The following is a 17,735-nucleotide window of genomic DNA, read 5'->3' on the forward strand; positions in this document are numbered from 1 at the left end:
AATCATTGCAAAGTAATTCTAAACTGAAAATGGGCTTGTCTGATTACATTTCCAATAGTAAGATTCTGTCTTAACACTTTAGACAATTTATCAGTTATAAAACTATTCATGTATGAACAGTTGGTCAAATATAGATCTATTTATCACAGTGTAAATATTGATCATAATTCAGCACATCAATTTCTACAGGTATCTAAAATAAAAATTTCCATCCAACATATTCATCCATTTGCAGCTATGACTTTAATTAGCTAGGGTCTTATGAATAGCTAGGGATATAATATACATGTATATTAACCAACAAGAGGACAAGAGGGAGTAAATAACAAGCATGCATTTATTTTGCTACTTGGCCTACCATATATAAATAATCTATTCATTGCAAAGTAGTCTCAGGGGATAAATTATGAGATTCAATATTCCTATTTATTATGTAGAAAAACGTTACCTCCTCTAAGAATTGTCATTCATTACCAATTCGTAAGTATTGCAAGTTTTGCCAATTTTCCATCTATGCTTTTGATGTAATTTGGCCAACCATTGATTTTCAAACTCACCATAATTTTCAAGCACAGCATTGTAATCAGCATCATAATAAATAAAACCTTTCCTGCATGTGCCACCTAAAAACAACACTCCCTTAGACCCTTCAACATAGCCATGCCCAGAAAATAGAAATGAGCCGTGCCATGACAAAACCAACATTGATCCAGACAAGCCTGCACATCCGTGCAGTCTGATCAGAATCCACGCTGTTTGCTTACAAACCCTATTACAAGAAGAGAAACTTTTAGGGAACAGCATGGATCCTGATCAGACTGGGCGAATGTGCAGGCTGGTCTGGATCAATGCTGGTCGCAAATGCATTATGTTGGTTTTATCATGGCACAGCTCAAAGAATGTTGAACATGATGTGACAATAAACTTACTGTTTTAGATTCTCTAAATGCTATAGATGAGAAGCCGGGCTCATAGTCTACAATACTTCGTGGCTGGTTCCTATACACCTCTAATGTTGATCTAGCACTCGCTGGGGACCATTCACTGGAAAACAATGTAAATTAATAAATGTTTATATCATTTTATGGTTTTATACACAAATATCTCTGATAGTACATAATTTCGAACACAGAATGTCATGTGAATTTTAAATGCATTATCTATGAAATTTCATAGATCACAATTCATGACTTGATACAGATAAAATCAAGTATATACATTAAAATACAAAAGTGAGTTTTCAGTTGATGGTACGGACATATACAAAATGTGAGTAATCAATGAATATACATGTACAAGTCATTGTGACACTGACTAAAAAACATTGCTGCCTACAGTACAGACACCACAATTTTTTATTATTTTTTTTACATCAAACTAAATTACCAGGAAAATTAGGCAACTCAAAATAACAAATCACAAATAAATATATTTAGCCATCAGGGCTATGGTCCATTTGCTTTCCAGTTTCACTTCCACAGGTAAAATAATTTGGTCATTTGATTGAGGTGGACAGAAACAACAAGTGGTCAACTCTTTTATTTATTTCAGGCAAAGCTTTCTGAATAGCTGTGGTTACAAGAAACATCACAAGGAAGTCAAATCCTGTATATGAAAAGTCAAATCTTGTGTATACTTTCATTGATAAAATTAAAATTCTTGTGTACATAATGCAATTTGCTGGTGATAATTGTTATAATCAGCTATATAATGCATAATACTAACTAATTTCTAGGAGTTATTCTGAAATGCTTGTACAACATAGTCTAACTATATACCTTATATATAAATGCAGTACAACTAAACTAAAACTGTACTATCAAGTTATCGCAAGCATATAATATTCCCCTCATTTGGGATACAGGTTCAATCTTCAGTTGATTTTTTTCACAATATAAACACCCGGATTGAGAACAACATTAAAATGCCATGGTGTACAAATAATCTAGATTGAATTGTATATCTAAATGGCCAGTTTCAATATTTAATAAGAATTCGATATTCAAACAAAAAATAAAGGTGAACAGTGACTGTAAGATGTGTACATTAGCAGTACGTGATACAATAAAGGACAATGTGAAAAACCTTGATATAATATTTTCTTATACCTAGAGTTTCAAAAAGTTTCGAGATGTCAAGACAGTACAGGAAAAACGCACCTTCTATTTTTATTTATTGTGCAAAACCTCATATTAAACAAGAATCACCCCCATCCCATATATCTATATATAAACTACTGTTTTTCAACAAGAATTTCTGCAGATTTATTCACCTTGCTTGCAAAAATATACAACTTTTCTTTTTTTGAACATAAATTGTCTCATAAACACAACCAACAACAACACATAGAAACAACAATGAACAATAACAACATTTGGCCGTACCATTTAGTAAGTTTTCTGTTCCAATTAACGATGCAATTGACATAAATAGAAAATAATTTATAAATTCTTGTTGGTACATTATAGGAAAGTTGATGCTTAATAAATAATTGATCTTTGAACGCAACTCCTTTGAACTACCATAACAATTTTCAGGCCAATATAAAACTATTTATGAAACAAAACAGAACCATTAGATAATTATAATATTTATATATACCAGAATAAATATAGTAATAAATATAACTCAGAATAGTGTAAAGAATATTTTGATAATTTTCAAACAACAACAAAAAAAGAGTGCAATATAGGTAAACGTGAATTGATGCTTAAATCTGCATGTAAGCATATAGGTACATATCTAGATGTATTTTCTTTATATAGATAAATGTATGATATAGTATTTGAAGTGGGTGGGGTAAATAAATGGTCACCTACTCCAAGTATTTGATGAATTCTTCCAAGTCAGTTGGTAGGGTGCCTATATCTCTGCAAACAGTGTAAATACACTTTAAGCTCAATGTACACAAAAAATTGATAGAAATCTTTAAACCAACATTTTTACAGCAATGCAGGTCACTTATAATTTCTGATTTTTGCAAAAATTTCTGATTTTATATTGACAAAGAAAACTTTTGTTTTTAGTTACGCAAAAATTACTAAAGAAAGCAAATATTACAATAAATTTAATATTGATAAAAACGTGAGCTCATATTTCAAAGAAACTGATATTTAATAATATCATTTTAATTTTATTTATCAAATTAAAATTATAAAAACTTAAAATCTTAAAAATAGCTTGAATATTTTTTTATATTGTTACATATATTTTTCTTTTCCACAATAAAATCAAAGTTACAAAATAAATGCCATGCTTTCATGCTTAAATTATCAGAACCAGCAATCAAATTATTTCCCAACATTCCCTTTTCTCTAGTACATTAATCTTTACAAAACATCCCTAAATTTACATAATGGACTTGCTTTAAACTTTAAATTTGGATTGGTCCATTGTTATTTTAAAAGGTTTCTATGGTAAAACATTAAATCAAGCAGCCAACAGTATGAAAATCTGGATAAAGTGTGATACCTTGAAAATATTAATCACAAAAAAATTACATGTCAAAATTGCAGACTTGGAATGATTGAGTTTGTACATGAGGGATAATGAAAAAGTGCAACATCCCTCACGCCGCCTAGCACCGGCTTGAGCACCGGTCTAGTTATGACTTTCTGACTGGCTGGCCAGCTGGCCTGACTCAATGCAAGTAATTTTTGTCACTCACTAGGCACTTATAACATTCAACGATTTAATCGTAACACAAGACAAAAATAAACAATGAACAATAACAACAAAGACTGTGAACAAAGTTTTACAAAAAAATACCTGTCTCTGCTTAAAATCATTTATTACTGTTCCCAAATATTAGAATTACTGTCTGCAGGTAAAATCCACAATGACATCGATTTTTTTAAAACAAGTCAATAAACTCACGATAGGTTACTATGGCAACAGTTCTTTTCCTATCACAACAATATGTCATGTGACTAAAAGTGTAACTTTAACTTTTGAAGGATGATGCATCATGGCATGCAAGCTATATCACGTAGCTATATTTGGTATAGATATAGCAACAGTTAACGGCAGTATTTATATTATAATCATGCAGTGGAACAGTTTTAACCTGGACATGTAGAGTTAATGAAAACATTACCGATGATGAACAATATTGATTGGAGGAAATACCTGTGAACACATGTTGCCACACAGGCTGTTCAGTAGTTCAGCCTCTTTTCCAATAACAGCTCATTAAGTTGCCTAGCAACCATAATTTTTTTTTAAACTCAATAGAATGACAACAGTTGCACCTTCTTTGTAATAAATGGTATGGAACTGCCAGTTAATTTTAGAATCAATATTTTTCTAGCCCCTAGCAATTTACCCATACAGCACACATAAAGAGATGAGACATGTTATCCGAAAGATTGTCGAAACCTTTACAAACTTTGTTTGTTTAGTCAAGGTTTACTTTATCATAAGCCCCTGTCGGTTCTGAAACTGACATTCATTTCTGACTCAAAAGTTTATATGAAGAGCAACTGACAATTTTGCTTCAAAAGTTTCTTCCCAGAGAACAATAAAATTTGAAAAGGATTATTGGGATATGCCATCTCATGAAGATTTTTTCAAATTATCAAAAACAAAAAAATCAATTTAATATTCTGCTTTTTTTCTGACAGAAATTCAATAAAATGTCGTCAATTTTTTGGCTTTCTGCAGTGTCACATTTTTAATGTGTCTTGACAATTTTACTTGATTAACATATTTTACAATCATCATTCAAACCATTATATTTTATTTCAATGCTATCTGTTTGTCTTCCCCATATAATATATTTTACAATATATATAATATATAAAAATATACAACATTTAGATGTCATGCATATACAACAGCATTCACGGATTACCTGGTAAAACAGGGGTCAGACCTTCATAATGCACATGTATATACAATGTTAAAAGGGAAACAACTCTACAATATTCTAACAATAGCAGGAATCATTATCTCCCTTTACAATTTTACAAGGTCTATTTACATGCATACATGTATGAGTTTCTGTTTAGCTGTTTATTCATTATTAATTCACAACATGTGACAAAATCATGTAACAATCAATTAATTTAAGACAGCGAACTGTTTTTTCCCCCAGATTTTAAAGAAATTTATCTATTTTCATACACACAATTCTTGTTCACTAAACATTTTAACTCTATGATGTCAGCAATTCATTGTGAATACTGGTAGAATTTTTTACTTGTTCATATATGTACTAAAATTGAGTTACCAGCAGTATAGTGCCTGGTCAGACAGCATGGATGTGGCAAAAGCTAATTACTTTTGGTTCCAAGTATGTTATTGGTAAAAAATATCATAAATGCAAAATGGGTTTCAACAAAGCTTGATCAAAATCTGCTGTCCCATTAATTTTATTGAAGAACCCAGACTCATAGACTGCCCAAAATATTTTGACATCAAGTGACCAGTGAGTAACAAATTCTGTCACTTTACATCTTTACATAATTAACAATAGAATCATTTTTTGTCAATACATTATGCTATACAGTAAAATTCCTCATTTCTTTTGTCAACGTCCAAAACGGGAAATATCTTTAGCAAAATTGTTCTATTAATAATACATGTATATAAAATTCACACATATTTTTGCAATTGCCTATCATGGTAAGTAAACATAGTAACAGGAATGCCAGATACTACTGTTAGGATAGGTTACTGGCAACTGAGGTATAATCATTACATTTCCACACTGCCACATAAAACCAAAGATATTAATTAATTCAAAAGCACAATGCCAAATGGGGATAATTCAATATTCAACTCAAATATGCAAAACAAATACACAAATTTGGAAGAAAACCACAATTCCATGCTTAACTGACATAATAGTATGTCACAAAACAAAATTACAGGGAGTGGCGGCCTAGTTATGGTTAAGGTGTCTGCCTCTCAACCCAGGAATCATGGGTTCGAGCCCTACTTGGGTCACAATCATGTTTCCTTATAGGACACCAGTACTGGTTAGTTTTGAAAGTAATGAATTTAAGTTGCAAGAACAACTGAGCTAAAATAAATTTGTTTAAATCAATCAAACAATGGTTCTAGACACATTAAATCAAGAGAAAGAGTCAAATTTAATCAACCAATTAAATCAAACAAATTAACTTTTTTGAAAATCTAATGAGGAATTTAAGGTTGCATTAAAAAACTAAATGAAAAAATCTTTTGAAATTATATAGACTATTTGAAATATAGATATTTCATTTTAATTAAATGTAAATAATCTTACATAGTCCTGTAAGACACCAAAATGGTGGCATAGTTGCCCACAGAAAATCCTTGTCTAGCTTTCTTCAATAAATACCTATTTAACTCTTAAACATTATGTTTTTGCCCAGCAGTCCATTCAAAGTTTAAGGGATTTCAAGATCAAAATACAAAAATTGAGCTACCAACAGGTACTGAGCCTAGTTGGACAGCACTGGTGGCAAATACTTATCATTTTTGATTATAGCAGGGTAAGGGTTAAATTCATAAACTGTTGATTCAAACACAAAATGGTGTTGATTAAAACACAAAACGGCGTTGACAAATACAAATGTAATGGTTCTTTATGATCATGTACAATAAGACAAATATGGGTGGAGAACAAAGTTACTTTTAAGCCAGTACATGCATGTACATTTATCAAACATTAATTTTGTCATAGAGAAAGCTCTCGTAAGATTGGATTCCTTATACTGACCAAATTTGAATGAAGTCATCAAATGTTAACATTCAACATTTCATAACTTTTATCAACCTTTGAAAGACTAATTTTGTTCTGTAATGTGTGACAGTATAATATATTTAATAAATTTTGTACAGAACATATAGATATTTGCAATGAGTACTTATTGCAAGTCTTGAAGTCTGAAGACCAACATGGGTGCGCAGCAATCAGGAAAGGTAGCTCCCACAAAAATTTGATGCACTTGGTATATGTAGGTGTACCAAACATTATAGTTTACCTGTAACATTTACAAAACTGACATGAACAATTTCAAACTTACAAAGCACGAGCAGTTTTGCTGACATTGGATGTACTTTTACTCCTCATCTTTGACCTGTATTCTGGTTCAGAGAGGTAGCCTGAGTTTATGTCACCTGAAAAAAAAAAAAAAAATTCACATTTCATCTTTGACCTGTATTCTGTTTTCGAAAGATGTACATGTCTGTGTTATGGAAATTTAGGGAAAATCAAATTATCAAATGAAAACTGACATGTAAATTCTGTATAAGAAACATGAAATTCAAAGACTATATTTGTCTTTTTGATCCACACAAATCAAAGGTCATTGGCTCAATGTTCTTGACAGTACATTTTCTGCATCAGTATTTTAACTGGCAATATCATCTACACAAAACCAAATTTTCATTTTCCTGTCCTCAAAAAATAAATTACAATACCCTGACAATATGCATAGTACTTGATGAACTTAAGCATTCTGTGTTTAGCTAAGATCCCTTGAGAAATATGGCACAACCTTCATCAGGGCAATTGTTGACAATAGTTCTGTGAAAATTTGGTTGAAATCCCTTGAGAAATACGGGAGAAGTTGCGCAAAGAGGGAATTGTTTACATATGCCCACATATTCATTCAGTGACTTTCCCCAAGCTTATGAAAAACATGTTAAACAAAGAGAATTTCTCCAGAGAACATTACTGGAATCTGCTGGTTATAAATCTTTGCAAGTATATTATATGTCCATACAAATTGTTAATATGAAACATAAAATTTCCTATAAGAATTTTCAGTTTTCTAATCAGCTGTTTGTAATATAAGAATTCTGCCACCAAAGGACCGAGATGTACATTCCTAATATCATGGCCATCTATTTTGTCACCCATCAAAAGTTACCTTATGTATAATCTACCTTATACATGTATAGCAAACACCTTACACAGCAAACACCAGATATCAATAACATCTTCACTGACCAAATATCATTTAATAAATCTTGAGCACGAGGGTGTACAATGCCATTTTATATCAATGCTGGGGTAAGCTAAAGGGGTACCCCTTTTCGTCATAAAATCATCAAGTCATTAAATCTTACCTCTCACTGATCTAGAAGGTTTATCATAACTAGGTCTGTATGGATTCACATCTGAAATACATAAAATATCACAAAGATTACTACAATTTTACTTTTATAGAATAACTTCATATTACATATTCATTTGATTTGAAAGAAAAAGTGCTTATATTATTTTTTTAGAAACTAAAAATGGTAAAAGAAATGATGCAGGTTGGCAAAGGTTGACTTGTGGTTGTTGTTGGTGGTGTTAGTGAAATAGGGAGCTAAAACAACAAAGTTGCCATTACAAAAGCTTAACTCAAGTTATAATTTATCTTTCAAAACTTAAAAGTTATTTGAAATACTCTTATTTGTTCTAATTCAAAGATTACTTTTTCATTTTTCAGAATAAAATTAAAGTGGGTTCCATATATCAAGAAGTAAGAAAACATATTTTGCCTAAACAACTGAAAAAAAGAAACAATAAAGTATCATAAATTTTTGCAACAGAAAAAGAAACAGCTCTCAGTTTTCAAGTTATAAAATATTGTTCTAATTATAACTTTATTGCAGTGACATATTTTCTTATCATTTTATGTTTTAAGTCATATGGCGACTACCAAGCTTTACTGATGAAAGTACATGTAGTCATTAGGTGTCCATTCATGCATTATCTCACACAAAAGCTGACACCTGACTAGAGCAACCAACCTTCTACTAGAGTCACTAACATTCCATAAGCTAGCTGGACAGCTTCCTCAAATGAAAGAATTGAACCTTTTATGCAGGATTCAAACCTATATCCATGAATGGCAATACTGTGATATGCACTGAGTCACAACTTAAACTCTTTTTGCTATAGAGGTCTCATAAAACCACATGTAAGCTAAGTAATAAACCATGTATACAGAAAATATTTACAGAAGTAAAATAATAAATATTGGCCTACACAACAAAGTAAATATACCTTCGTTTACTTAACAAAAAAACTGAAATTCATCAAATGTCAAACACATGAGAAAAGAAAGCAAATATAACAAAATAAATTACAAAGAATGACATCTCAGAAATTATTATTTGGAATAAATAAAAAAGTTAACAAATGGTATTTTACATATAAGATACAAAAATTATTTCAATACAAAGTTAATGTTATAAGTTATAAAGTTTGTAAATATCAATCCAAGGACATTAGCAATGGCATATCTATGTCAAAGTTATTATTACCCCTTAACCTGCTAAATTTGTGTACTGGATTTTCTCAGCTTTGATTTTTGAACAAGCCTAGAAGTTTCAGAGATTTCAGTATCAAAATACGAAAAATGAGGTACAAAAAGTTAAGAGCTTGGTCAGAGTGTACAGATGTGCCAACTGGCCTGGCTCTTTAGTGGTGACAAAGGTAAACCCACTACAGTGTTGGAGCAGTACCTCTAAACACTTGCAGAAATCATGATCGCAAAGAAAAAAGATATCACTTTTTTCACTGATTCTTACATTTTTCATTCATATTTGTATATAAATTGGTGTGAACAGATGAATTAGAAGCCTTATAGTGAATTTCCGAGGGTGAAAAGGCGAGATATTTGCATTTAATCATTCAAGCGCCTTGTCCGGTATATACCGGAATACAGTATTAAGTGTGGTGCTCAAACACTCTTTTAAATCTCATTCAAATCGCTTTTGGTACCAGCAGGTTAAGGATTAATATCAAGTTTATCTAATCTTTCTAAGTTTTAAGTACCCCAAAGATTACCAAGACAAAACAAGGAAAAAGCAAACTAATTGTCACAGACACTTGCAGAAAAGTTGTAAAAATTTGATCTTTGTAAAACAATAATATATTATTTAAAAATGAACTATATGTAGAACCAAACTCTATGACCTGGACATAAATGTACATTATTTGGGTTTGTAATTCTTGAAAAGCAATGTGCTGCCTTTACTGAGGTCAAAGTGCGCCTTATTGCGTGTGCAAGGCTGCAGGTAAATAAAGAGTACACAAAAATGAAATTTCGTAAAAATTTACAAAACCTATCAAATGATTAAATATTACAATTAGCCTTTACAAAGCTGAGTTTTAATCAAATATAACAATTAAACAGTTACAAATATGTGCAACTACATGTATATGATATACTGTGGCATTATAAAGCAATGTTTTTCTCCAGATGAAAATTACAATGTACTCTGTAATAATGACACACATAATGCTATATGCAGTGAACGAAAACTAACTTCTGTTTATAGAATTATCTAAAACAAGATTTTTTTTTCTCTTTTTCTAAAAAGTCGAGTGTGAAATCAGATACATGCATATTTGAAACAGAACTAAATGTGGAAAATAAAAAGCATAGAAGATGTAATATTTGATTTACAGAACATAAAATAATTTATTGTTTACAGAAATAAGGGATGTAATCCTTGTTGACCTTGTGTAATGAACTGATTACATATAATATATGATAATTTTAAAATAAACCCTGTGTATTATGGTAAATAGTTAAAATATGGGACAAGGGAGGTAATCCCTGAAAACCCAATCTAATAAACTGATTACATATAATGATATTAAAATTAACCCTGAATATTATAGTAAATACATGTTAAAAGTTAATATAATACAGAATAAGGGAGGTAATTGAGTAATGAATGATTTTGAATGTTATATATATACGAGATTGGAGAAAATGTTATTTTTAATGATTAAAGTTATCTGGCAAAGCATCAATACCAAGTCTATCTTCTCTGTTTAAAACATTGTGCCTACAGTAGTCATGCAAGCCGGTTTTTTCTTGGTAGAAATCTCTCAATTTTGTGAGGTTGGGTTTTAAGTCAAATCATCAAACTTAAATATCATATGGCGACTGAGAATATTATCAACATTGCATGAAAAAGCTGGATAGTTTCCTATTTAACATGAAAATGTTCAAAGTGCCTCCCTGTAGGGATTTGAACACACTGCAGACAGCAGCTAGTGTAACCATGTCAGTAACCATGTCAACTCAGTCATGGAGACCCAATATGCAGTCTAATTGGACTATAATATTATGCTGTTTGGTTGCAGATTTCAATTTTGACTATTGTCCAGAACTAAAAATTTATTGTTGAAAATGACAAGTGTTAAATTAAATTCACAGCAGCTATGTCAGAGTGAAAGTAATAAAACAGAAGAAGATCTATCAACTAAATCTGTTCTCCCTCTGTCACACACACAGAAAAAATAAAAGCTTGTAAAAATACAGGTGAAAAGGATAAAAAAACAACTCAAGATGTTAGGAAGTTGTTAGAGATAGGTGTTATACACGTAAACTGCCCTGCAATGACCAATTATACCTTGCTCATCATCTGACTTGCTTCCGGACTTCTCAAAAAATACCTCATCCGATTTGTCCTTTTTTCCGCTAGGAAACTTCGCATCTCTTCTCAGGGATTCTGATACACTAGTTATTGAGAACTTACTTTTATCAGACTTTTCAGATTTGTCAGTTTTTTCCGATTTCTCAGATTTAGACCAGCTCGACAATTTAGCAGAGGATGTGTCATTGATTGCACTATGTGAGAATTGGTGGTGTGAACCAGGGGATGTTTTCTCACCACCTCTAGGTGACAAGTGTGAATTTTGCGGAGAAATGTCTGCAAGTTTAGGTGATGATGGAGAAAGTTCCGAACACTTTGATGACAAACTAGGACTTGTTGGCGAAAATGCAGATTTTGGCGATGCCAGTGAAAAGTAGGACTTTGATTCTTCCGTTAACGGTTCGCTTGTTGAAGACGGCTCTGTAACTGTGGACACATAATACTAAATCATGCAAAAATCATGCAAAGAAATAACATTTATCATACATACATAATTTATATACAACATAGAAAATCACCTAACTCAAAGTAATACATCTGTTAACAGCCATCTACACTATTAAGGTTATTTTGTTGTGACTTTCCAGTCTTACTGATGGAGGAAGATGCCAGGTACCCCTCCATGTATTATTTTAGCCATGACTGGGCACCTGAGAAGATCAATCAACCATCAATAAGCGAGCTGGAGACTTTTCTTCATTACCGAAGCTTTTAGGGAACAATGTAAATATTAAACATATTGGATCACTTTCTGTCATCAAGTAAGATAATTTTATAGTGTTAATATAACTAGAAGCAGCAACTGAGCTGTCTGACCTACAGTGTGACAGTACAATTTTTGGTACTGAAAATATTGTCTTACCAAAGCTTTCAAATTATAATGGTCATACAGTTGGTCAAATTCAAGTGAGTTGTTGACAGATGTAAAACTTTAATAGGTGTTGAGATAAGAGACTGTATGTAAAGAGAAAGTTGTCATATTCACATTTAATACCAACATTTCACAAGAAGTTAACATGCTCACCCAACATGCAACACCATTGCAAAGGCCATTTTATTTGTTTTGAGAAATTGCAAATATGAAAAAATAATTGAGTCAAAGACTAAAATTTAAGCTCCAAAGATACTGGAGGTTAAAAAAACAGTTTTTGCATTACTAAAGACAGGCTTTTAGTCTTAACCTACTGATACTTCTGAACTGACTTGTCCTGCTTGGAATTTGGGACAGTCCATTCAAAGTTTAAGGGATTTCAATATCAAAATGCAAAATGTACAAGAGTTAACAACAGTATAAAGCCTACTCATACTGCAAGGATGTACAGACTGGCCTGGCTCTTTACTGATGGTAAACGCTAATCTGACGGTGACTACTGGTTCCAACTGGTTAAAAATTTAAAGACTCAAGAGATACTAACTAAGAAAGTCTTAATTTGACAACATCAATGCTTCAAGCCTATTTCATGTAAGCATAAAGGACAAGCTTTTGAAGCACAGAGGGAAATTATTAATGTACGTAATCACAAAAGTAAAAAAAAAAAACAGAAGCTAAATGTTTGATAGATATATAACAATCACTTTTAATAACCATAACACTAGTTAAAGCGAAAATATGAAATATATAAGATAAGCAGAAAAAAATGCAAACAAAATTGTAACTTCATCAAAATCAATTAAAAATTAAATATGAACGCTAGAAATATATCCATGCCTACTCTTACTATAAAAGGGCAATAACTCAGTGAAAATAAAACTTTTGGCAGAAATAAAATGAATTTGAAATGCGTCTTAATGATGACTAGGCGTAAAAGGCACAAAATAAGGTTTCCTATGGCAGAATAAATTTTAACATAAAAATTCATTGTTCCATTAACTGGCCATAAAAATGTGACCTGAATGATTTAATGACCAATATATAACATTGAATTCATGCAAACCCACCATACCAAGTGCACAACTATACTCAGAATTTAAATTCACCATCTTAAAAATTTCAAAATAATAATTATAATATCTATTTCCTAATTTGGTTACATTTCTTACACATTCAGTTTAATCTTTCATTCAGGCATTCCTACACAATTAAAAGTTACATAACTTGGCCATTTCAAAGAATTTTCTTGATTACCTCCCTTTTTTAATCTACATTGTAGGCTTACAATGAAATTCTTACAAAAAAATTATAGCAAAAACATAATTATACACAATTATTCAATTTGATAGCAGTAACCTAAAGAATTCCAAAAAATAAAATTTTGATATGTTGATTACATATGAAAGATAAGTATTCAAGCAATCAAAAAGGGAGGTAATTCAAGAAATTCTATGAATACCACTTTAATTATTATAAAATATAAACTACCATCAAGTGACTTGGTATCATCATCATCATCTGGAAACTGGTAGGTTGGCTTGTAATTGTTTGTTGCTGAAATATAGAAAGCATAAAAAGGTCACTCCAAAATTTTTGTTTTTATACAAATGAATGTACATGACTATAAAAGAAATCGTCTCACTCCAGAAGAATGTTAGCTATTCTATCTCTAAAAGGGATAAAGTGGGTGGAACTAATATTACTCCATTCCGGAATATTTTGTTTGTTTTGTTGCATTTTAAGTCGCGATGACACTGTAAAGATCCTATGGCGACAATCAAGCTTTACTACTGGTGGTGAAAGACCCAAGGTGCCACTTTGTGCATTATTTCAGGCACAAGCCAGCACATTAGTAGAGACACCAACCTTTCATAAGCTAGCTGGAAAACTTCCTCACATGAAAGAATCTTAAGATCCTGACAGGATCAACAATTGCAGATTCCTAATATGCAATGTGTAAAACACCACAATATAGGACTCTCATCACATTGTGGTGTCCTTCCAAAAATAACCAGGCAGTGTTACCACTGGACCACTGTCTACTCTGACTTGCACTCTAAAAGAACCTGTATATCTAAATTGACTAACAAATGCAAATACAATGTACCGGTATATGCTTCCGCCAGCGATTATGTGGAAATGTATATAAGAAATTGTTTTACAGTTGTTAAATATAAAATCATATAATAAAACAACGCAGCAACAAAACTAGACAGATATATAATGATATATTAACATTCCCTAGAGTATGTCCTTTGTGTAGACTAGACTTCCTATGTCTTTCTCTCATCATAAATAACACAAGAAACAACTTCTATCCTAGACAGAATGACAATGTAAATTGGAAAGGATGATATTCGAGATATTTTACAAGAGGACCATAATGACCTCACATCGCTCTCTTGAATGTAAGGAAGAATGTTAATATTTCAAGGATTGCTAATATGACAATTCTACAAAATTTGGTACTTACATAATAACATTTCATGCTACTTTACAGAAGTTTGAGTAACTGACATGCCATGCAATTAGCTAGGAACAATTCATAGTTAAATGAAAGAGCAAAAATAAATTAAGGAACAAAAACAGCATTGATAGAAAAGTCCTAATCACTCCTATATGGGGAAATGTTAGCCGAAGTCTAAAAGGTATTACAGATGTTAGGTAGACAGACGGACAGATAAGACTGTAGATACAGAAGTAGATATAGAATCATCATATAAGTACAACATCCGGAACTTCATGCAGTTTAATCTCATACATGAGATTCATAGGATAATAACTTCTATCTGTAATATTTGATCTCATTCACATTTGTATCTTGTTTATTAGACTACATTGTTCTATATTATGAAAGAGCACTAAATTGTCATGGGGTATTAATTTTCCTGCTTTCATCAATATAATGAAATTTAATATCCATACTCGAATAATATCATAATATTAGTCAATAAAATGCAGATATTTATAAACCTATATTAAGTTTATACAGAATTTATTTTAGTTCAATTACGTAGGAAGCTATAAGCTTATATTTAGAAATCATTTTTTGCTTGAAGGATGCATGGAATGCCCATAAAATGAAATGATTTTCAAAGTAAATTATATGGAAAAGGCATTAAATAGATATGGGAAATTGTAATAGAAAGATATATAGGACAACATGGGCACAACAATATAATCATACCAGATTCTGTTCCTGTCCACAGAAAAAAATAACATTTTCTTTTTTAATTACACACAACTATAATAAAAACATGTTATAAAACAATAAAACAGGTGTTACAAAATGTACTGAACTAAAAATGTGCTTCATAAAGCTCATATGTTTATGTACTTAAATAAAAATGTGACTTCGCACTGTTTTTATGGTATCTCTAGTCAATAAACAGCATCTACGTCTACTAACACGGCTAAAGTTATGGTTCAAGGTATTAAGGTTTGCCTTGTTGAATGTTGATGCATAAAGCACTAGTCATTCTTAACCTTTTATCATCCAAACAGTGAGGTTTCCAATTTGCCCTTGTTTGATTGGGTTTTACATCACACTTTGCCCTTGTAAAATCAGTCTGTAAACCCCACGCAAATTCTTTTTCACTGCAGGTAAGGCAATACCTATGACTATTTATGGTGCAAAAAAAACAAAGCAGAATCCCTTCATTTATCCGACAATGGAGGGGATATCAATAAGGTAAAAAAACATCCAACATGGTTTATTTCCCACGCTTTTCTTCCTGGATGGAAGGAATGGTGTTACAAATGATTGAAGCATAGCGAAAACTCACTTTATTATTTAAAGTAATTTGATAACTGTTTTGCTCCAATATAACTTTTATCTGTTAAACAGACCTTTTACAGTTTTTGCTAATAATTTACAGTGTTTATTTATGTACCATGAAGATTACATTAAATTTTAACCCAATATATAAATCTTCTTTTCAACATTAATTTGCTACAGTGAACAGTAAAGTTGTGCATCCTTGTGTTATATCAATTATTGCATGCCTGTTTAAATCAAACAAAAGTCTGAAAATTTAAAAGATGAAAGTGTTTTTTTTACCTTCCTTTTTCTTTGTTCTGTGTAAACTTTTGTACATCTGTTTATACCAATCATGCTGTTTGTCTTCCTCAACATTCTATAAGTTACAAACATGGCAAAAATAACATTCATATTCATCATTCATACAGTGTTTAAATCATCTTATCACTTGCCCATAAGGTAATATTTGTCCATTCAGACATGAAGGTTCAGTACATGTACATATTAGTTTGTTAGTTTAACCATAATATCAACACAGTAAATGTTGCATTTTTCAGCTTTACTGGTGGAGGAAGATCTCACATGCCCCTTTGTGCATTTTTTCAGAAACAAGCAGGGACCAGAGTAGAACCACCGTCAAATCATAGTTGGCTAGATTTACATGAAGTCTGACAGAATTTGGACCCACATGTGTGAAGGCTAAATGAGGATTTATATTTTTTATGTGAAGACTGGAAAAGTCAGAAATAATGTATGAGGAGCTTTGCTCCATTATTGAAGCTGTTACAGTGATTAACATTATATGCTTATATAATCAATTTTAAGTCCAGTATTACTACTACTTTTGGCTGTACAAAAAGAAATTTTTAAACTTGAAATGATTCAAATTACAAGGAATATGGAAAACAAGTTGCTATCTTCTAAAATGAACTATAACTAGACTCTTTATTTGCAGAAGATATAAATTGTTTGTTTGTTTGTTTTGGGTTTAACGTCACATCGACACAGTATAGGTCATATCGCGACGTTCCAGCTTTACTGGTGGAGGAAGACCTTAGGTGCCCTTCCATGCATTATTTCAGGCACGAACGGGCACCTGAGTAGAACCACCGATGTTCCGTAAGCTAGCTGGATAGCTTCCTCACATGGAAGAATCCAAAGTCCCTGTCGGGATTCGAACCCACGGCGGTGAGGGGCAAGTGGTATATAATTTGTAAAGAAATATGGCATATACATCTTAAACTGTTGATGATGAAAGTCAAACAATTTTATGATTATAAACAACTATTCAAAACCATAAGAAACTAATCATGGGCCTCATTTTCAAACCATCGTAAATTTTGTCAAATGGTTCAAATAAGGTTCAGTTTTCAATTCATTGCTATCAAGACCATGCAAGAAGTAAAAAGGTAGTAATTTCACAGAAGTTATACCTTTCTGAACGAGAGTGGCATACCACTTTCCTCGTCAATCGGTCCAATATCTTCATAACGTTTTGGACTGCTCACTTTGGTTGTGGTCACTGTCGTTTTCTCTTCTGAAGGCACGGCATAATACGTGTCCGTATGCTTTACATCTCCCTCCATTGACTCAGATTTACCCAAATATATTGCACCTTTAGGAATTTTACCCTCTGAAAAATACAAAATTAACAGTCTGCTTACCAATCTGTATTAACAATAATACAATATAATCAATAATATATAGAGGGTCCAATGTAACACA

General features: G+C 31.7%; 1 protein-coding gene across 27 annotated transcripts in view; it reads right to left on the reverse strand.

Moving 5' to 3' along the window:
* Nucleotides 1-17,735, reverse strand: part of LOC132752021 (sorbin and SH3 domain-containing protein 1-like) — a 107,041-nt gene that overhangs the window by 36,869 nt on the left and 52,437 nt on the right. For 21 of the 27 annotated variants that reach the window (XM_060742276.1, XM_060742266.1, XM_060742273.1 and 18 more), the window contains 10 exons: nt 17,444-17,643; nt 16,311-16,386; nt 15,438-15,449; nt 13,739-13,804; nt 11,356-11,805; nt 8,062-8,112; nt 7,014-7,107; nt 4,853-4,873; nt 2,820-2,870; nt 930-1,044 (listed from right to left, as the gene is read on the reverse strand). In XM_060742276.1, the coding sequence (XP_060598259.1) occupies nt 930-1,044; nt 2,820-2,870; nt 4,853-4,873; nt 7,014-7,107; nt 8,062-8,112; nt 11,356-11,805; nt 13,739-13,804; nt 15,438-15,449; nt 16,311-16,386; nt 17,444-17,643 (1,136 nt within the window). The remainder of the gene's footprint in view (nt 1-929; nt 1,045-2,819; nt 2,871-4,852; nt 4,874-7,013; nt 7,108-8,061; nt 8,113-11,355; nt 11,806-13,738; nt 13,805-15,437; nt 15,450-16,310; nt 16,387-17,443; nt 17,644-17,735) is intronic. The other 6 variants (XM_060742262.1, XM_060742255.1, XM_060742249.1 and 3 more) reach the window with 5 other exon arrangements.

Source organism: Ruditapes philippinarum, unplaced genomic scaffold, assembly GCF_026571515.1.
Source record: "Ruditapes philippinarum isolate M1 unplaced genomic scaffold, ASM2657151v2 ctg2591_1_1_1_1, whole genome shotgun sequence".
In the NCBI taxonomy this organism is placed as follows: domain Eukaryota; kingdom Metazoa; phylum Mollusca; class Bivalvia; order Venerida; family Veneridae; genus Ruditapes; species Ruditapes philippinarum.